This window comes from Electrona antarctica (genome assembly GCF_951216825.1).
Source record: "Electrona antarctica genome assembly, chromosome: 2".
NCBI classification, from domain to species: domain Eukaryota; kingdom Metazoa; phylum Chordata; class Actinopteri; order Myctophiformes; family Myctophidae; genus Electrona; species Electrona antarctica.
Genome location: NC_136807.1, coordinates 25,209,143 through 25,231,129, shown reverse-complemented (window position 1 = coordinate 25,231,129; position 21,987 = coordinate 25,209,143). Strand labels below are relative to the sequence as shown.

Genomic DNA, 21,987 nt, shown 5'->3' with positions numbered 1-21,987 from the left:
AGCCAATTTGTTGGGAACATCCTATATAAGGTAAACCCCATTGGTAACTTGGTAATATCAGCGTCAATGGATTTGACCATGCACTCAATTGGTTCTCTAATATCGTTCAGTTGTCATCGTGCATCCCTAGTTTACATAGATGAACAAAACATGACACACTTCACATCCTGTGTGTATGAATAAACTACAGAGCAGTTCTCTAGTTCACTACATCATGTGATATATTTGTTGTGCTGTGATTGGTTCTAAATCCCACTGGAAAACCACGTCGACTAAGAGGCCATACTATGAATGTATTGAAATGTTACTCTAGATAATGTATGTACTTACACATTGTATGTATGTAATGTATGTCTATATATGGTATGAAAATGACAGGTCTTTTTTTCAGAGCAGAATTGTCGGGACAGAGATCATTTCAACACGTTGAGAAACCATTCCCTTTTAAAAATCTATTGCAGAATACCGTTTGCATTCTCTCTCTTTGTACACAACCATTTGAATTTGCTTAGTTAACTTTATATTCATTCCCTGTGATAGTACATTTTCTTAGACACAGTCATTATATTATTCATATAATTGTTAATGTTCATTTTTGTCGATGTGTAATGTTTCCTGCTTGTTCTAACGTTGCATAATGTGGAAGAGTAGAAGGCTTTGAATTCCTCTGGTTGCCATGGTGATGATGGACACAACAGATGGCAGATCACTCTACCAGGCCGGAGCAACAGATGACAGATACATAAATGTCACAGAAATCTATTAAATATATTGGCTTGATATTCTCAGAGAAACTAATGGATTAAAGACATGTAGATATCAGCCTGACCAGTCTAGTAGATGTCTGTCCTCCATTATCTGACCAGTCTAGTAGATGTCTGTCCTCCATTCTCTGGTCTGGTTCCAGTTGAAGTGCCGTCCAAACTCCTTCCGATGTCCACACCTTTCCGTTCCGGAAAAGGGAGGTGATATAAGTACAAATTGACGTCATTCTGACCTTCGGATGGGCGGTCTCAGACCTTGCCATCAGAACCCGTGCAGCTCCACGACTCTCTGAACTATAATTCGGAAATCCTGTCCGAACCCTGACACATTGCGCTAGTATACACCACTCATCCCAGTCCACATTGAACCCCACGATGGATACAGAACCATTCTGGCCCAGTTCTGATTAGAGCAGCTCAGCTTACTTTAAAATCAGTTCAGTTTGGTGTAGAGAAATCTCTGTGTGCAACAGTTTGCATGGCATAGCGATAGCATGGTACAGTTCAGTTTGTGTTGGCTGTGTCTCCTGATGTCCCCCGTCCCACCAAGGAATGTCTGTCTGTTTGTCTGTCTGGGCCGTCCTAATGTCTGTCTGTCTGGGCCATCCTACTGTCTGTCTGTCTGTCTGTCTGGGCCGTCCTACTGTCTGTCTGTCTGTCTGTCTGGGCCGTCCTAATGTCTGTCTGTCTGGGCCATCTTACTGTCTGTCTGTCTGTCTGTCTGGGCCGTCCTACTGTCTGTCTGTCTGGGCCGTCCTACTGTCTGTATGTCTGTCTGTCTGTCTGTCTGGGCCGTCCTACTGTCTGTCTATCTGGGCCATCCTACTGTCTGTCTGTCTGTCTGTCTGTCTGGGCCGTCCTACTGTCTGTCTGTCTGGGCCGTCCTACTGTCTGTCTGTCTGAGCCGTCCTACCGTCTGTCTGTCTGGGCCGTCCTACTGTCTGTCTGTCCACACACTCACTCAACAAACTTATGTTCCAGCGATGAGAACTGACCATTCATTCACTAAAACGTGAGACAAGAAATTACATCTGTCTCAGCAGGTCTCTGAGGAAGATTGGGCCGCTTCCGCCTTGGGTTCCTGGTTCTTCCGCCTTGGGTTCCTGGTTGAATATTTGATCACTTGAGGTTTCAAAGCGTCCAAACTTCCGTGTCCATGGCCCCGTTTTCAGGAATCAAATCCATCTTTGCATTTGGAGTTGTGGGTGTGCAGGAGCCATCGAACGCAGCCACAGAAGGACCCTGCACGGGGAATCCAACCGGCAGAACAATCAACCGCACCAGAGGCCTGACTAGAGGTCCACTGAGTTCCTGAATTGCATCGCCCTGGTTTTAACGAAGAGAGTATATTTTGTACAGTAAATATGGCTTTGTGTTATCCTGTGTGTAACCATGCCACCACTACCCAACAGCCCATAATAACCAAGCAGCAGCACCGTCCTCCAATAGGAGAGCTCCATCTAACGTGGTCCCATCCTAACGTCGTGTTTCATGTCTTAATACTTCCATCCTGGTCTAGACGTCACAGCTTCACTTCCTGTTTCTCCCGTTTACATAATGATAACATATGGCTATTTATTTTACGTCACTTCTGGAAGAAATGTTTATGACCAATGAGGAGGAAAACACCAAGCATGTGCTTGGGGGAGAGGAGTTCTGAAGACACTTTCCATCAGGCGGCCCATGACCCCTTCCTGTTTGTGCAATAAGAGTCAGAAGTTCAAAAGGAATGTGCAGGGGGGGGGGGGGGGGTCGGTCACAGCAGGGGTCAAAGGTTACAAGAAGCGTGTCTGTAGGGGTCAGACATGACTCCCGAAGGTCTTACTCAGAATATACATGGTTTATCTTTTAGGAAACGGCAAACTTTCAATTCAGTTGATTTCCTCACTTGCGTCCTGTACTCCCATCCTCCTAAACTGGTGCGTGATCAAACACACTTCATTTAGGTAACTAGCAGCACCCTGGGGGTCAGAGATGGAGGTCACGGTTTGGATTAGGTTCAAAGTTCAGAGTTCATGGGAAGAGGACAGGGGTTTGCGGGAGTCCGGTGGAAGTTGTCGTCAGGGTTATAAGGAGGATATTTTGACGGTGTCCTGGGTGTAGGCAGTGGCGCGGGTGTTGCGCAGGATGCCAGGGATGGGCGGGGGGCTCTCTTCGGGGGTGTTGGCGGGGGGCGTGGGGATGCTAATGATGGCCGCCGTGAAGTCTGGCAGCTCTGGCTCGCCACAGTTCAGCTTCAGGTCCTCCGTCCGGGCGTTCAGACTGGAGCGGCTGAGGACAGACACACAGAGGACAGGAAAACACATCCTGTAAACCGAGGAAAACTAAGACGTCAACCTATCAAATGAGATACAAAGACTACAAAGTATACTGAAGGTGCTTCTATAGGATCAACAGGAATGAAGGCTTAAAGAGAAGAAGAAATCAGAACACTCAAAAAAGTTCTCAAACGTACTCATGCCAAGGACCCCCAAATTAATATGTACTTGTCTGTGGACCCACCTCTGAAAATATTTTGTGCACCATACAAGATCTGTGTTGTTAAAAAGAATATTCCAAGTCTCTCACATTTTTTACAGATCTACAAGCTCACAATGACAGGGATGAGATGAAATAAGTTTTCTCAGGAGGGTGGCTGGCATCTCCTTTGGGGTAGTCTGCTGCTCCTTTTCTCCATAGAAAAGAGACAGTTAATTAAGGTGGTTTGGGCATCTAATATGGATGCCTCCTGGGCATTACTAGGGAGGCTTTCCAGGCCAGCTGGAAATAGACCAAGGGTGGGGCAGACCATTAAGGACCAGATCGGGGGGATTTACATCTCCACACTGGCCTGGGAACACCTCAGGATCTCCCAAATAAGAGCTAATCTAATGTGTCCAAGAAAAGGGAAGTCTGAGACTCTCTGCTGGACCTACTACAGTACCACCACGACCCGACTCCAGATAAGTGGACATGATGGATGAAGGGAACCAATGTCATCCAATCAGGGGAGAGAACTCATACGGGATATGCAGAATTAACAAGTGAAATTGGAAGTGATGACACAAAGACATGAGCAGACAAACTTGAAACTGGAACACAGTCAAATTGAAGATGATGAATGGGTACTCTCTCCTGATTGGCTCAAATTGGCAACCCACCTAAACATTTATTTTCTTTTTTTCAATCCAGACACCATATTACATTAGAGGACTGGCGTCTCTACGTCCTACCCAGGCTTCTTGGGGTAACAGGGATTTTTCTGTGGAATGCACACACCGACACTATCATCAAAGAAGCTCCCCACCCTCCCATCCTTCACAACCGCTCTCAAAACCCACCTCTTCAATATTGCTTTCCTGCAGCTAACTGCACAACCTCCCTGTTTTACAGTTCTGCATTTGTTTTAATAGATTTTGACGTTGCTTTTATTGTGCTTTTATTTATTGTGTTTTCCTAATAAAGTTGATTCTCTTTTGGCGTTTTCTCCTCCCCCCATGTAATGCGTCTTTGCGATATATATAGATCTGAGATCTATATCTTCTTAGAAATGTTTATCCTTACGTTTGTGGAGGGATGCTGGTGGTTTTATATATTTATTGTACGTTTGTGGAGGGATGCTGGTGGTTTTATATATTTATCTTATGTTTGTGGAGGGATGCTGGTGGTTTTATATATTTATTTTACGTTTGTGGAGGGATGCTGGTGGTTTTATATATTTATCTTACGTTTGTGGAGGGATGCTGGTGGTTTTATATATTTATCGTACGTTTGTGGAGGGATGCTGGTGGTTTTATATATTTATCTTACGTTTGTGGAGGGATGCTGGTGGTTTTATATATTTATCGTACGTTTGTGGAGGGATGCTGGTGGTTTTATATATTTATCTTACGTTTGTGGAGGGATGCTGGTGGTTTTATATATTTATCTTACGTTTGTGGAGGGATGCTGGTCGTTTTATATATTTATCTTACGTTTGTGGAGGGATGCTGGTGGTTTTATATATTTATCTTACGTTTGTGGAGGGATGCTGGTGGTTTTATATATTTATCTTACGTTTGTGGAGGGATGCTGGTGGTTTTATATATTTATCGTACGTTTGTGGAGGGATGCTGGTGGTTTTATATATTTATCTTACGTTTGTGGAGGGATGCTGGTGGTTTTATATATTTATCTTACGTTTGTGGAGGGATGCTGGTGGTTTTATATATTTATCTTACGTTTGTGGAGGGATGCTGGTGGTTTTATATTTGTATCTTACCTTTGTGGAGGGATGCTGGTGGTTTTATATATTTATCTTACATTTGTGGAGGGATGCTGGTGGTTTTATATTTTTATCTTACGTTTGTGGAGGGATGCTGGTGTTTTTTTTTTGTTTTTTTTTAAGATATTTTTTTGCGGCTTACGCCTTTTATTGGTTTTTGAAGGGACAGACAGTAGGCTGACAGGAAACGGGAGAGAGATGGGGGAAGACATGCAGTAAAGGCCGTGTCGGGCTCGGGAGTCGAACCCGCGGCACACTGCGACTGGGTTACCAGTCGGGTGCCGCTGGTGGTTTTATATATTTATCTTACGTTTGTGGAGGGATGCTGGTGGTTTTATATATTTATCTTACGTTTGTGGAGGGATGCTGGTGGTTTTATATGTATTTTATATATCGTACGTTTGTGGAGGGCTGCTGGTGGTTTTGACGTGCAGCGTGTCCAGCTCCTGGACGCTGCCCCTGCTGACCGACACGGTGGAGTTGGCCAATCGCATGGCAGCTCGCCTCTTGTTGCGTCGCGGGCAGCAGCCCGTGGAGTTGTTGTTGGTCCCCCCATGCTGGCTGGACAGGGAAGTGCTGCGGCTCATGGTCCTGAAGCCCGACTCTGTCATGCAAACCTCACTGTACCTCATCTCATCTGTAAACTCATGGTTCTGTTTACATGGAATGAGAGAGAGAGAGAGAGACAGTCACAGAGAGAGAGAGAGAGAGAGAGAGAGAGAGAGAGAGAGAGAGAGAGGAGAGAGACAGACAGACAGACAGACAGACAGACAGACAGCCAGACAGACAGACAGACAGACAGACAGACAGACAGACAGACAGACAGACAGACAGACAGACAGACAGACAGACAGACAGACAGACAGACAGACAGACAGACAGACAGACAGACAGACAGACAGACAGACAGACAGACAGACAGACAGACAGACAGACAGACAGACAGACGCATACAAAAGACAAAGGGAGAGAGAGGGAGTTGCAAGAAGTTAATTGGTAAATTTGACATCAATTAAGCTCATGCATCGAAAGTCCTGAGATTGTCTTTGACAGACACGCTGTGTTATTTTATGTTAAACTCATGTTATGTTATGTTAAACTATGTATTCAGATGTTTATACTAAGCATATTAAAAAATGTTGGAAAATAAATGTTTCGCCCGTCCTCCCCCCAATTGTATGTAGATGGCAACACTATGTGACCATTAAGTCCTGGAGCTACAGCGAACGGTGAGTCACAGATGCATATGGGCCAATACTGTACATGAAAACACCTCATATATTACAGTAGTACGGTGCGAGGCTAGCAGTATAGTAGTAGTGACAGAAGTAAAAGTAGTAGTTACAGTAATAGTGTTCTTACTGTAGTTTTTTCCAGGCAGTGCAGCAGATGGTGATGTTGATGTTCAAACGCCGATCTGTTCTTCACACACAACAGAGCCGTACTGTCGTTGTCCTACACACACACACGCACACACACACACACACACACACACACACAGTCAGTCAGTCAGTCAGAGTGCGTGCGTGCGTGCGTGCGTGCGTGCGTGCGTGCGTGCGTGCGTGCGTGCGTGCGTGCGTGTAGCTAGTAGACAGCAGTTATGTAATTCAGTCTGGTATTAATAGAAGGTTTCTCTCTTTTCCTCTTTATTTTCTCTGCAACCCCATTTCTATCTTTACACCACTTAAATCTCTTTCTCCATATCTCCACCTCTCTCCTTCTCTCTCTCTCGTCTCAACCCATTCCTCTTCTTCATCTGGTTTCCGTCTGCCCCACTTCTCTATTTTTCTCTCACCTCTCTACCTCTCTTCCCCTCCATCCCTCCTCAGGTATCTGTCATTTAGTATCTCTCTATTTCTGTCCACATCTCTACCTCCCTTCATCATTTGCTCAAGTCTACCGCCATTGTATATTTAATTTTTCCACTTTTTAGGTACAGTTCACACACTATTTTACATGATGAGAAATGACCCACTGCATTGTGGCCCGCTTTTAGAAGGCGTCGATCAAGACACACAGCAAAGTTCGTCGGGATCGGGACTCGAACCCGCGACACACTGTCATGCTGGATTACCAGCCGAGGTGCCTGGACCGCTAAGCCAGCCCAGGCCAAGAGTACCTTTTCTGGCATATAACGAAACGCTTTCAGACTTTTTTATTTCCAGGGTAGCCGATAGAATAGCCGATAGTAGAATAGCCGATCTGAAGCCAATGCTTTTGTACTTTTACCCAATTAAAAGTTGAATTCCTGACTTTTACTTTTAACAGAGTATTTCTACATTGCAGTATTGATACTTTTACTTAAGTAAATAGTGTGAGTACTTTTTCCAACACTGAGAATTTCACCAACCATGTCTTTCACCTGTAAACCTGTGCTGTGACAATAAAGATGACCCTAATTCTGATTCAGTTGCTCAAACCTCCACTGTATGCCTATCGGCACATATAAACTTGGTTTTTCATATTCTGTAAGTTCCATAGAGTTATACTGAAGTCTGTTTCAGACCGCCTCCATACAAGCCCCCTCACTTCTTCTTCTTCTTTCATTTTCAGCAGAAAAAGTGCTCTAAACGGCATATTTTGTCTCCATAAAAGGCGAACATTAAAACATACCCTAAATCCTCATATTGTTGTCCTGAGACTTTCATTCTGTCCACTCATCTTTCTTTGTTCCCTCTCCCTTAAACCCATTTCTCTCTTCAGTGTGTGTGTGCGTGCATGCGTGCGTGCGTGCGTGCGTGCGTGCGTGCGTGCGTGCGGGGTCCATTTAGAGATTAAATATTTAGAAGCGTCTGTTTCCTCCAAACCTCCAGAGTCTGAAACATTCATCCAATCACATCGCGTGTAACTGCTGACCTCATCTGTTTGTTTCTTCAATTTATCTGCATGAAACTGCATGTATGTGTCTGTTAGTGTGTGTGTGTGTGTGTGTGTGTGTGTGTGTGTGTGTGTGTGTGTGTGTGACTGTGGAGGGGGAATTCTGTGAGATTGTGTTTGTATTGTATGTGTTTAGCTACAGTATGTGCAAAAGGTGTGTGTGTGTGTGTGTGTGTGTGTGTGTGTGTGTGTGTGTGTGTGTGTGTGTGTGTGTGTGTGTGTGTGTGTGTGTGTGTGTGTGTGTGTGTGTGTGTGTATGCTGTATGGGTATACTGTCTGTGAGTTCAAGTTTTATGTGCGTATGTGTGTTCTTATCAGCCAATCACGTTAGCTTGATGTGCACAAGAGCGTGCACGGCCTACATGTGCCTGATTTTATACGTTGGTGTACGGCAGTGTCACTCTCCAAAAATAGACCTATGAGTTTCACAACGCATCACGTCAGTGTAAATAAAGCATTATGCACTCACTGGCAGGAGTATGAGGGTAGGCGTGTCACACAAGGTTGTTTCTTAGAATACATGAGCTATTTTTATTAAATGACATATTTATTTTGACCCGTGATTTCTCTTCTTTTGGCTGTGTGCACAATAATTGTACAGCATCTCTATATTCTCTGTTATACTGTTGTCGTGACTAGAGCTGACTACAGCTCTACTGTTTTAAGTCCACACTGTAATTAAATGTGATATTTAGGACTGACTGCCACGGTGTTACTAAATGTTATCTATAAGTGATCAAATCATCAGACATCGCCGACCTATTGATTTCTGTAACAACGTAACAAAACAGGCGTGAGTAATGCGTAACTTATAATCTGCCGCAGGACAGTGTCCCATACTGGATCTAAATTGGCTAACAACTTGTGCTACTAGTGGATCATTCATTATAAAATAATTCATCAAATAACATTCGCTGACAAGGTTATCTTAAACATTCACACACGCTACATGATTTTAACATAATGATGCCTCAATACAGCATCGTATTGTGATTATCATTGTATTGTGATTATCATTGTATTGTGATTATCATTGTATTGTGATTATCATTGTATTGTGATTATCATTGTATTGTGATTATCGGGTTTGCAGGAGAAACCCAGAAAACTCATGATGTGCAGTGATCACATAGGGAAGCACGTGTAAACAGTACAGGTGGCAAGAACACAATCTTGGTTTACTTGATTATCTCCACCTTTGTTGATTAGACATTGATTTGTCATTATTACCAGTTTACCAGCAATTATTACCCATTCGAAATAATTGTATAATATGATTTGTGTGTGTATTTATGTACACGTTGTGTCTACATGTTTAGGTATGAATATGTATGCAGATGGGTATGTATGTTCATGTTACCCCCAGGCCTCCATCTTCTTTGTATTGCAGGAATCCGTTGGTTGTTATTTTCTTCGCCATTCGGATCCTCGCAAGACGAACTTTCTGTTCAACACAAAAAAACAACACAGTCAGCACTGTCTGACGACACACGCACTCTACCACCAGCACCCATGCACAGAATAAGTTGAAGGTTGATGTGAGAGACACATTATTGATTGTCCATCCTTACCTTTCAGTTCAACAGAGCATACATAAGACATACTGTAGCACACACTGATCCATAATATCGATCTGAGCTCAAACTAATTGGAAGGAACTTATGTCAACACCGTTACTTTGTTTCCTTCAAACTTAATCTAGGGTCACAGTTCAAGGTTCCTTTAACGTTATACCATCTTGTGTTACATAAGAGTACAATATTTTTTGTTCCGGTGCCTAAGACATTGAGGCAACAAGAGTACCGTACTAATAATACTATAATAAAAATAACGAAAAATAATAATACTATGGTTTATAATAATGCGTGCGTGCGTGCGTGCGTGCGTGCGTGCGTGCGTGCGTGCGTGCGTGCGTGTTACCTGCTGTGCTCTCATCTTGTCAGATCGTTGGTTCTGGTGGTAGATCCTGGCGAAGTTGGACACGATGACAGGGACTGGCAGAGCGATGACCAGCACGCCACTCAGAGAACATATGGAACCAAAGATCTTCCCTGCTACCGTGTCAGGAACCATGTCTCCATACCTGAAATAACATGTATTACAATACATTAAGTCATTGCTACCGTGTCAGGAACCATGTCTCCATACCTGAAATAACATGTATTACAATACATTAAATCATTGCTACCGTGTCAGGAAAATTACAAAATTACAATACATTAACCCATTGCTTAACGTATTTTTAAAAGTCATCAGAAGTGTTAAAGGGACACTTCACCCTTTTTGCAAAGAAAAATATGTTAATGACGTTTAGAAGATTTAGAACACTTTCCCGGGGCCGGGTCTTTATATATTTGTATGTAGATAAACACATAAAATCAATGGGTAACAAAGAATTAACAACGGCCGAAGCCACTAAGACAAGGCCTTAACATACAAATAGGTTTTTAGAAGTGATTTAAAAGACGACACTGCTTTTGCTAGTCTCAGTTCCACGGGTAAGGCATTCCACAACTTGGGAGCCCATTCTAATGTACCCATACACCGCACAATGCACAAGCAACATGGAATACCACACCGCTTCTGAACGTTTGGTCTGGTGACCACCATGTGGCAGGCAGGCAGGCCACATTTTCTTTAAATCTAATTTGGTGGTGTTTGTGTGTGTGTGTGTGTGTGTGTGTGTGTGTGTGTGTGTGTGTGTGTGTGTGTGTGTGTGTGTGTGTGTGTGTGTGTGTGTGTGTTTTGTGGTGTCTCCAGTGACAGCCACCATTCACCGGCATACGTTGCCATGGTAACCAGCAGCGCACCAAGCAGACAGAAACCCTACGTCACGAGACGCGCTCTGGGTGTCGTGGTAGACAACGCCTACCTACCGAACCTCCTACTCGGCCAGTCAGGGTTGATGCCGCCGCCTACTCGTCAGGTAACCACACTCACCTGCGAGCCTGAACGAGGACTATATAAACACAGACGGACTCGCGTGTCAGTGCAGGTTGGTTCACCACGTAGAGAGAGCTAGAGACGCAGCGCGCTCGTACAGCGAGCCTTGGGTGGTAAGTGGCATAGAAATGCAGCGCCTCTCTGTACCACATTCCTATATGCCTGATCCACACCCTCACCACTCTATCCATTCATAGGCTTCATGGAGCAGCAGCAGTAGCAGTCCTGACGCGGAGACGGAGAGCGGAGCAGCCGCGTCTATGGACGAATATATGTAAATGGCCCGGTCGATCAATGCGAGGACAAGGAGCTCGCATCTCCCGGACGCCTTCATTCATCTCAGGTCGTAAGCCCACCTTTACTCTTACGTTCTATGGACGGCCATAGAAGACTGTTAAAGAAGACGGTGATTAACAATTCGAGCCTGGCCAGCTCCCATGGACATTGTGTGAGCGCCTCGATCTGAAAGAAGAGATCGCAGGGGAAGAGACATTGAGAAGCTGTTATTATTATTACTATTTGGCCGAAGATATCGTATAGCGGTGAAAGACCCACCCACTCAACCGTATCCGTCTGAAGATCCGGTTGGGCCGGGCTCCGTGTCTAGACGCGCACCAGAGAAAGCCTCTTCTAGACCCACCTGCGGCAGTCAGGCTGCCCGAGGGCGCCCCCTAGGGCTCTGCCGCCGTACCAACTGTCCAAAAAGTGAAGTGCTAAGAAGAGGATTATTATCGGGTGTTTAACGTTGGTAGACCGCCCTGGGTGGACCCAGGGCCCCAACGTATGTTTCTGTTGGTTGTCAGTGTGTAACTCTGTGCCCTCTCACCCTACAGACCGGACTCCAGAGGAGAACAGAGCTTCACCCCCCTGAACATTGCCTCACACTGTTTATTTCCCCCTGTGAGAAACCCTGAGAAAATAAAAGCCGTGACTAGAGAAGTCCAGACCCTGGTTAACCTGAGCCCTGTGTTTGATTTACATCCGAGACCTCACATTTGGTGGAGAACGTGGGTACCTTCGATCCAAATCATCGCTGGCGATGGAACACGCCAATGCCATTGCTGCCCTGCTTAGGAGCCAGGCAGAGCTCCAGAATGCGGTTAGGGACCTAGCGCGCACCTTCGAACGCGAGGGCGAGCAACGCCGGCCACGAGGGGGCACACTCACCAAGATGGGCCCAGAGGACGACGTGGAGTCGTACTTGGAGGTGTTTGAACGCACCGCCACCAGAGAGCACTGGCCAGCAGACGAGTGGGCCAACATCCTGGCCCCGTACCTGTCCGGAGAGCCCCAGAGGGCCTATACCGACATGCCCGCTGGGGAGGCCCAAAACTACGAACGGCTGAAGGCGGCCATTTTGTCCGGCCTGGGCTACAGCCTTCCAGCCAGGGCCCACCGGTACCATCTCTGGTCATACACGCCCACCGAAGCCCCCCGGCCCCAGATCGCAGGTCTAATGAGACTGGCACAGAACTGGTTAACCACAGGAGAGGACATGCCATGGATAGAGCGGATAGTAGTTGACCGGGCCGTCCGTGCATTGCCACCCAAGGCCAAAGAATATGCTGCCGGCATTAGCCCCACCTCCGTCGATGCCCTGGTGGCCCTGCTGGAGAACCACCAGGTGAGCATCGACATGGCGAAGCAAACACGCAGTGAACCAACCCAGAAGGCCGACGACAGACAAGGACGAGAGAAGCGACGGCAGCAACCGACACCCTCTCGGTCCCAACCCCCTGCGAGTCAGCAGAACGAGCGCACCCAGAAGGCCAGGAGATGTTATGTGTGTGGTCAAGGAGACCACCTCTCCTGGGCTTGCCCGGACCGGCCCCGCGACGCGGATGCCTCTATGGCGTCGGCCGCCAGTCTCGACCACGGCCGGCCCTGCCTCCACACGGGGGGCAGCCTCCGACGCGCCACCATCCCGGTGCGGGTGGACGGAACCGATACCCACGCGCTGGTGGACTCCGGCAGCGTGGTGACGCTGGTGAGGGCGGACCTCGCCACCAGTACCGGGCCCCGGAGCCTCCCGGTCACCTGTGTACACGGAGACGTGCGCCGCTACCCAGTGGCACGGCTCCAGGTGCAGACCCCACGGGGTGACGCCCAGGTCACAGCGGGCGTGGTCCCCGACCTCCCGGTGCCCCTTCTGATTGGCACCGACTGCTCACTGTTCAAGAAGTACTGGCGGGCCAGGCCCCCGGGGGGCCGACGCCGGAGGGGTCGACGAAGTGCTGGCCCCCGCCTGGCCTGCCCGGCGCTCGCCGGGACCCCGTCCGAGCCCTCATCGGACGCCACCTCCCCAGACACCGAGCGGCCCGGGCCCAGCAACCCGGCCCTCCCGCCCGCCGACGCACCAGAGAGAGAAGCAAGCGACGACCCATTCACTCACTTCCCAGAGCTTGACACGCCGCCAGCCCATCTCCAAGGGAAGTTCGCCAGCGGCCAGTGGACCGACCCGAACCTGGCGCCGGCTCGGAACCACGTGTCCGCCGTCGACGGCGTCCTGAACCCGGGGGTGAGTGAAATTTCCCTACCACACTTTGTAGTGAAGCGGGGCCTTCTATACCGGTGTTATAAGGACAAGGCAGGCGAGCTTGTAGAACAGCTGTTGGTCCCAAAAGAATACGTCCTACGTGTGATGTATTTGGCTCACTCACACCAGCTAGGTGCCCACCTAGGGGTCCAAAAGACCTATGATAGAATCGTCACTCGCTTCTATTGGCCGGGAGTGAAGAGCGCGGTCGAGCGCTTCTGTAGAGCGTGCCCAGAGTGCCAGCTGGTGGCCCCCCGCGCAGTAGCCCATGCGCCGCTTATACCCCTACCAATCCTAGACGTTCCGTTCTCACGCATTGCGATGGATATAATCGGCCCGTTGCCTAAATCAGCCAGAGGCCACAAGTATATCCTGGTCATAGTTGATTACGCGACGCGCTACCCAGAGGCCATCCCGTTGCGCACCGCCACGGCTAAAACTGTTTCACACGAGTTAATGATGCTATTTAGCCGGGTGGGTGTCGTGGACGAAATCCTAACGGATCAGGGCACATGTTTCGTGGCACGCCTCATGACCAGCTTGTACAGATGGCTAAAAGTGAAACAGATTCGAACCTCCGTCTACCACCCGCAGACGGACGGGCTGGTTGAAAGATTTAACCAGACATTAAAAAAAATGCTAAAAAAAGTAGCAGAGGAGGACGGAAAAGATTGGGACCGCCTCATCCCGTATGTTCTGTGTGCCATACGAGAGGTTCCCCAGGCCTCGACCGGCTTCTCTCCGTTCGAGCTCCTCTATGGGAGGAGACCCCGCGGCCTCCTAGACCTCGCTAAAGAGGCTTGGGAGAGCCAGCCCTCGCCATTACGCAGCGTGATAGAGCACGTTGTCACACTCCAAGAACGCGCAAAACGCGTGTGGCCACTGGTGCGCGAGCACATGCAGAAGGCACAGGCCGACCAAGCGCGCATATACAACAGAGGCGCGCTCATACGAGAATTCAAGCCCGGAGAGCAAGTGCTAGTACTCGTGCCCACCACGGAGTGTAAATTCCTTGCCCGCTGGAAAGGACCTTACGAGGTGGTAGAGAAACTCAGCCCGGTAAACTACCGCGTCAGTCAGCCAGGAAGAAGGAGGGAGACGCAAGTATACCACATTAATATATTAAAAAAATGGCACGAGCCCGAGGCCATCCCGTTACCTGCTCTCCTAACTGCTGTCTCTCCTCAGATCCCACCAGTGGCCGTGGGCGAGGACTTGTCCCCCCAGCAGGCGCAGGACGTCCGGGAGCTGTTGGACCGAAACACAGACGTGTTCTCCGAACTGCCAGGGCAGACCAATGTCGTCCAGCATGACATCGACACGCTGCCGGGCAAAGTCGTGCGCCTCCGCCCATACAGGATCCCCGAGGCCAGGAGGGAGGCGGTCCGCGACGAGGTAAAAAAAATGCTGGAATTAGGCGTGATAGAAGAGTCGTATAGCCCATGGTCCAGCCCCATCGTACTGGTCCCCAAACCAGACGGCAGCCTGAGGTTCTGCAACGACTTTCGGAAGTTAAACGAGATCTCCGCGTTTGACGCCTATCCAATGGCGCGCGTCGACGAACTCGTACAGCGGCTCGGTCCCGCACGGTTCGTGAGCACCTTGGACTTAACAAAAGGGTATTGGCAAGTCTTGTTAACTCCCCGGTCCCGACCCAAGACTGCCTTCACTACCCCCGACGGGCTCTTTCAATATAAGACAATGCCGTTCGGAGTCCACGGCGCGCCGGCCACCTTCCAGCGCCTGATGGACAAAGTCCTCCGCCCGCACCGAGAGTACGCGGCCGCTTATATTGATGACGTCATCATTCATTCCGTTACTTGGTCCCAACACATAGAACGGGTGGAAGCTGTGCTGGCCGCGTTACGCACCGCGGGGCTCACCGCCAACCCAAAGAAGTGTCGGGTTGGTTGGACGGAGACGGACTACTTAGGCTATACGATAGGCCGGGGCTGCATACGCCCACAACAAAAGAAAGTGGAGAGAATACAGGCCTGGCCCCGACCCACCACCAAAAAACAAGTCAAATCATTCCTCGGCCTTGTTTCATACTATCAAAAGTTCGTGGAAAACTTTGCCACTCTGGCTGGCCCGCTCCACGACCTAACAAAAAAAAACCTGCCCCACCACGTATGTTGGACCGACAGCACCGAGGCTGCGTTCCAAGCGCTGAAAGCGGCACTATGCAGCGAGCCGGTACTGGTCACACCAGACTTTAGCCAGCCTTTCACGCTGCACACGGACGCATCCGGCACCGGCGTCGGCGCTGTGCTCGCACAAACAATAGAGGGCGACGAGCACCCGATCACATACATAAGCAGAAAGCTATTGAAACACGAGAGGAATTATTCAACAGTAGAAAAAGAATGCCTAGCGGTGAAGTGGGCAATTCACCACTTGCGCTATTATTTATGGGGACGGAGGTTTACGCTCATAACCGACCACGCACCACTCAAGTGGATGTCGACGAACAAAGATAGGAACGACAGAGTGACACGGTGGTTCGTCGAGCTGCAAAACTATAACTTCAAGGTGGAACACCGCCCAGGTAAAGAGCTAAAACACGCCGATGCACTCTCGAGGCGGTACGAAGACGGACAGGTCAGTGAAGCTTCTGGCGGGGGCGAGAAGCTTAGGGGGAGGATGTGTGGTGTCTCCAGTGACAGCCACCATTCACCGGCATACGTTGCCATGGTAACCAGCAGCGCACCAAGCAGACAGAAACCCTACGTCACGAGACGCGCTCTGGGTGTCGTGGTAGACAACGCCTACCTACCGAACCTCCTACTCGGCCAGTCAGGGTTGATGCCGCCGCCTACTCGTCAGGTAACCACACTCACCTGCGAGCCTGAACGAGGACTATATAAACACAGACGGACTCGCGTGTCAGTGCAGGTTGGTTCACCACGTAGAGAGAGCTAGAGACGCAGCGCGCTCGTACAGCGAGCCTTGGGTGGTAAGTGGCATAGAAATGCAGCGCCTCTCTGTACCACATTCCTATATGCCTGATCCACACCCTCACCACTCTATCCATTCATAGGCTTCATGGAGCAGCAGCAGTAGCAGTCCTGACGCGGAGACGGAGAGCGGAGCAGCCGCGTCTATGGACGAATATATGTAAATGGCCCGGTCGATCAATGCGAGGACAAGGAGCTCGCATCTCCCGGACGCCTTCATTCATCTCAGGTCGTAAGCCCACCTTTACTCTTACGTTCTATGGACGGCCATAGAAGACTGTTAAAGAAGACGGTGATTAACAATTCGAGCCTGGCCAGCTCCCATGGACATTGTGTGAGCGCCTCGATCTGAAAGAAGAGATCGCAGGGGAAGAGACATTGAGAAGCTGTTATTATTATTACTATTTGGCCGAAGATATCGTATAGCGGTGAAAGACCCACCCACTCAACCGTATCCGTCTGAAGATCCGGTTGGGCCGGGCTCCGTGTCTAGACGCGCACCAGAGAAAGCCTCTTCTAGACCCACCTGCGGCAGTCAGGCTGCCCGAGGGCGCCCCCTAGGGCTCTGCCGCCGTACCAACTGTCCAAAAAGTGAAGTGCTAAGAAGAGGATTATTATCGGGTGTTTAACGTTGGTAGACCGCCCTGGGTGGACCCAGGGCCCCAACGTATGTTTCTGTTGGTTGTCAGTGTGTAACTCTGTGCCCTCTCACCCTACAGACCGGACTCCAGAGGAGAACAGAGCTTCACCCCCCTGAACATTGCCTCACACTGTTTATTTCCCCCTGTGAGAAACCCTGAGAAAATAAAAGCCGTGACTAGAGAAGTCCAGACCCTGGTTAACCTGAGCCCTGTGTTTGATTTACATCCGAGACCTCACAGTTTGCAATGGTGGAAAAATAACTCACATTGTTTATACTGTAGGTAAGAGTAAGACTGTTACAAGTAAAAGTCTGGAATGCAAGTACAAGTATTGGTATCAAAATGTACTTAAAGTATCAATTTACAATTTAGGCATTTAGCAGATGCTCTTAATCCAGAGCGATTTACATTAAGCAAGAACAAAAAGCATAGCAAAGGTAGACCACACCAATGCAACTCATTGCAACACAATGCATTGCATTGGTGTGGTTTACCTTAAAAACAGTTTTGTCCCAACCCGACCCTTTGGTGTGGTTTGGGCTTTAGACTGCATTGGGTCTCATGCCATATAGTACTTGACGACAACAAGGTCACTCTGTCCTGTGCTCTCTCTCTCTCTCTCTCTCTCTCTCTCTCTCTCTCTCTCTCTCTCAGAGCGGTAAACATTGTGGCTGCCAGCTGAATGGTCCATTTTATCCTTAATTCTGACATAGATTTTGCCAATCAATCTATGAGTCTATGAATTGACCAATCATTAGTTCATCATCATCAGCTTTTTATTAACTGAAATGTATTTTCAATAATAAAGCCTAGTTGTATCTCATATTATACATTTTGTTACATTGGCTCACATGCCAGTGCCATCTACAAATTCTACATCTTCCTAATCTCTAAAGTCTGTTGTGATTGGGAGACTGTAGACAGGGGTGCGGCTCCTCAGCTGCATCCCTTTAGTAATCGGGAGGAGCCCTATTTAGTGTGGTTGCCCTAAAGGGCCCTAAAGGGCCCTAAAGGGCCCTAAAGGGCAACCAGACTATTGTAATTGTAACACTTTATTATTTCACTTTCATTTACTGGAGTAACCCTCCAGTAAATGAGCACACGGGAATCGTGTGCTTGCTCATTGCTAAGAGAAATATTGTATAGTTTAATTGATATTAATTTATTTGTGCATTAAATTTCCCCATTGACATGAATGGGAAAATGCGAAAACTCACGTTCAAGTATTTTTTCCTCGGAGACCGTAAGCGATATAGTTACAAAACTTGGAGGGATAATTCGTAATACTTACTAAAATTAATTAACTTATAATTATATCGGTCGGCCTCATGGTGGCGATATAACAGCCCACTTTACGTTTTGGTTTATAACTCTTGAACCGTAGGTCGTAAAATCAAAATTATTGTTGCCCTGGATTCCTTGGGTCATGTCGCATCTCCCCATATAGGCCACGCCCATTTGCGTCAGGATAGATTTTCCGCCATTTTGAATTTTCTTCAAAACACACTTTAATTTTCTCAATCTACAGATTTGGTCCGAATCTCACAGAAATCGGTACACATGATCTCTGGACCTATCGGACCGCGCTTACATTTTTTTTTAGATTTTTTGAATTTTTTTTGTCCGTATCGCTCGGCCTTAATCGTCGTCCGAAGTTAGTGGGAGGGGCCTATTTTACAAAAAATGCCTAAAATCACGAACGGAATGTCCAATCCATCCCAAATTTGAATCACATGTCCGGGGTGGTTTAATCAACCAAAAGCCAAAAGCGATTCTATTTTCATCCATAGGGGGCGCCGCAAATGCGAAAAATGTAACCGTTTCTTGCAGATTTTTTTTTTTTGGGGGGATAAATCCCCTCAATTACTTACGCATGACCACAGGGGTGAGCCATTGTAATTGGCTGGCAATATCAGTGGGAGGGGCATATGTAAGCCACTGCGGCAACCACACTTTGCAATTTTTTAAAATTGCGACCTTTCTAGTTAAGGTCTGCTCTGCACTTCAGTGTTTGTCAGATCCTCAAGTAACTTGCTGTGTTTCTCTTGTGCCAGAACCTGTGCCTTGTCCTGGACTTTGCCTCTTCACTACCAGCCTATGCCTAGGCCTCAAGTTTGCCTATACGTTGTTTTGAGTTTTTGCCTGCTTTTGCATTTTTGTTGTGCTCTGGGCTGGTAATAAATCTGGGTTCACCTAAACTTTCATACCTAACACATTTCTCAGACCATCCATTTTTCAGCCTCATTCGACCGCATTTAAATCCCATTCAAGGTTAGTATATTGTTTGATTTTTTTTATTATGCTAACCTTAGTTTGCTTATAATTGTACTTTTATTGTCTGTAATTTTCTTTTGCTGTGTTCTCACTATCTGTTGTGTTGATGAAATGTCTGTACAGCACTTTGGTACAATGGAAATTGTTTTTTAATGTGCTTTATAAATAAAGGTGATTTGATTTGATTTGAATATTTCAAAGAAATATAAAACGAGTAACTCCCTCGGCCTGTGTTTGTCAACATGCATGCAAAAAAGCGTTTTGAACTGTACTGCGAATGTGACATCTGCAGAAAAAGGTCAAGAGTTCGACGGGTTTTTCTACCCAGATTATCGTCTGCCCTGCAGGCACAAAGCATGATGGGACATGTACGTATCATACGGTATACAGTACACACACACACACACACACACACACACACACACACACACACACACACACACACACACACACACACACACACACACACACACACACACACACACACACACACACACACACACACACACACACACACACACACGTGCAGTATACTGAATCTATTCATGCACGCAAGACAGAGCACACAAAGATCTGCATATTAAGTATGTTTTTTAACCATTTCACATATACAAAATCCTCTTTCACACACCCACGCACACACCCATCCATGCACATGCGTGTGTACAGTATGTGCATGCTTGGGTGTGTGCGACTGTGCGCTCGCACGCACGCACGCACGCACGCACGCACACACACACACACACACTCTGAAACAGCATAGCATACAATCATATTCACTGACTATATGGATTGTTTTACACACACAACAAACAATGGCAAGTGAAGGGACGCACTCAGAATGACAAGAGGACATGACAGACTGGCCAGCCTTCATCAGGCAGATAAAAGACAACTACTTGACCATGCCATTCTGTTGTTTTATGAGGACACATGCCAGAAGAGTCAGAGAGCAGTGGAAACAGAAACCAGTTGATTATCGCACACACACACGCACACACACACACACACACGCACGCGCACGCGCGTGCACGCTTCGGCCTGCCTGTGGTATATGGTCAGAATACGTTCGAAATTAGCTCCTGCGGAAACAGCCTTTCCTCTGGACTTTAAATAATGGATCGCAGCGCTATAGGCCAACAACCTTGTCACCAATTTGTCTGGCTAACAGCCCTGACCTTCAGTATCACACACACACACACACACACACACACACACACACACACACACACACACACACACACACACACACACACACACACACACACACACACACACACACACACACACACACACACACACACACACACACACACACACACACAACCCAAGTGTGGACCAATGCCAGAGAGGACAGACAGACAGACAGACAGACAGAAGGAGAGGTGAGTTGAGGGAAGGGAAGGGAGAGAAGAATAAACTGAGGTTGAAAGAGAAGACAGCCCCCAACCCCCCCGCCAGTTATCTCTGTTATCAAAGATAGGAAAGCCAAGAGTGAAGAAAATATGATAAGGACAAAGGACACTGGACATAGGACAAATGACACAGGACCTATAGGAAACAGGACAAAAGACATAGGACATAGGACACAGGACATAGGACACAGGACATAGGACACAGGAGAAGAGAGTAGTTGGTTTGTCACAGTGCCAAAGCTGTATGAGAGATGAGAGGAGAGAGGGAGCAGCAGGTATGGATGGAGTATCCATTGAAATGGGTGGAGTTGTATAAATATCTTGGGATCTGGTTGGACAACAAGTTAAACTTCAAACACCACATTGACGCCTTGGCAAAAAAGCTTAAGTTCACGCTGAGTTTTTTCTACAGAATGAAGTCCTGCTTTTCGAATGCTTCTCGCAAAAAGCTGGTTACAGGCCTCTTCCTGTCGCAGCTTGATTATGGCGATACTGTCTACCGCTTTGCTAGTTCCTCAACTCTGAGCAAACTTGACCCCCTGTTTCATGCTGCATTGAGGTTCATAACCAATTCCCCCTATAGGACTCATCACTGTACTCTGTACGCCCTAGTGGGTTGGTATTCCTTAACGTCTCGCAGGTTGCTACATTGGTATATTCTCATTTATAAAGCCATTCTTGGTAATCTCCCACGTTACATTGGTTCTAAATTTGAACTTGTCCAAAACTCTCTCATCCTCAGATCAAATGCTTGGTTACGCTATGTCATGCCCCCAACTAAATCTGAGGCTGGAAAAAAAAGCATTGCTTATTTCGGACCCTGGTCTTGGAATGACCTACAGACCAGACTCAAACTGGCTGCTGTGATTCCCCATAGTGAGCTTTAAAAGGATTGCCATGGGCACACTTCCCATGCACTGCTCCTGCTTTGACGTATAGCAAATGTCTGCTTGCTTTTAGTCTACTAAGCAATGCTTAGTTTTTATTTATTAGTCCTTATTGGTCGCGTTACTAAACGTTCCTGTTCTCCCTTTGAGCTTCTTAGTAGTGGGTACTGTATTTATGAGCATTGTATGTCTGTCCTGTTTTTTTTTGTTGTGTATTTTTCTTTTGTTACTGGCAGAGCTGTGTCACTTATTTTGCCTCTTGTCTTGGCCAGTTCACACTTGTAAAAGAGACTTCAGTCTCAATATGGTTTTTACTGGTTAAATAAAGGTTAAATAAATAAAAAAAATGGGAGGTCAAGGTGTAGTGGACTGAGTGGAACTGGAGTAGAATAAGTAAGACGAGAAGAGAGGAGAGGAGAGGAAGAGGAGAAGAGCCGCTTATGAAGTAAA

The 21,987-nt window shown here is 47.4% G+C and overlaps 1 protein-coding gene across 1 annotated transcript in view; it reads right to left on the bottom strand.

The window, feature by feature from the left end:
• Positions 1 to 2,299: 2,299 nt before the first annotated feature.
• kcnd1 (potassium voltage-gated channel, Shal-related subfamily, member 1) overlaps positions 2,300 to 21,987 on the bottom strand; it is a gene marked incomplete at its 5' end in the record, with an annotated part of 47,207 nt that continues 27,519 nt past the window's right edge. The window contains 5 exons of the mRNA XM_079491633.1: positions 2,300 to 3,035; positions 5,407 to 5,660; positions 6,370 to 6,462; positions 9,245 to 9,328; positions 9,805 to 9,967. Coding sequence (XP_079347759.1) covers positions 2,831 to 3,035; positions 5,407 to 5,660; positions 6,370 to 6,462; positions 9,245 to 9,328; positions 9,805 to 9,967 — 799 coding nt within the window. The 3' untranslated portion in view covers positions 2,300 to 2,830. The remainder of the gene's footprint in view (positions 3,036 to 5,406; positions 5,661 to 6,369; positions 6,463 to 9,244; positions 9,329 to 9,804; positions 9,968 to 21,987) is intronic.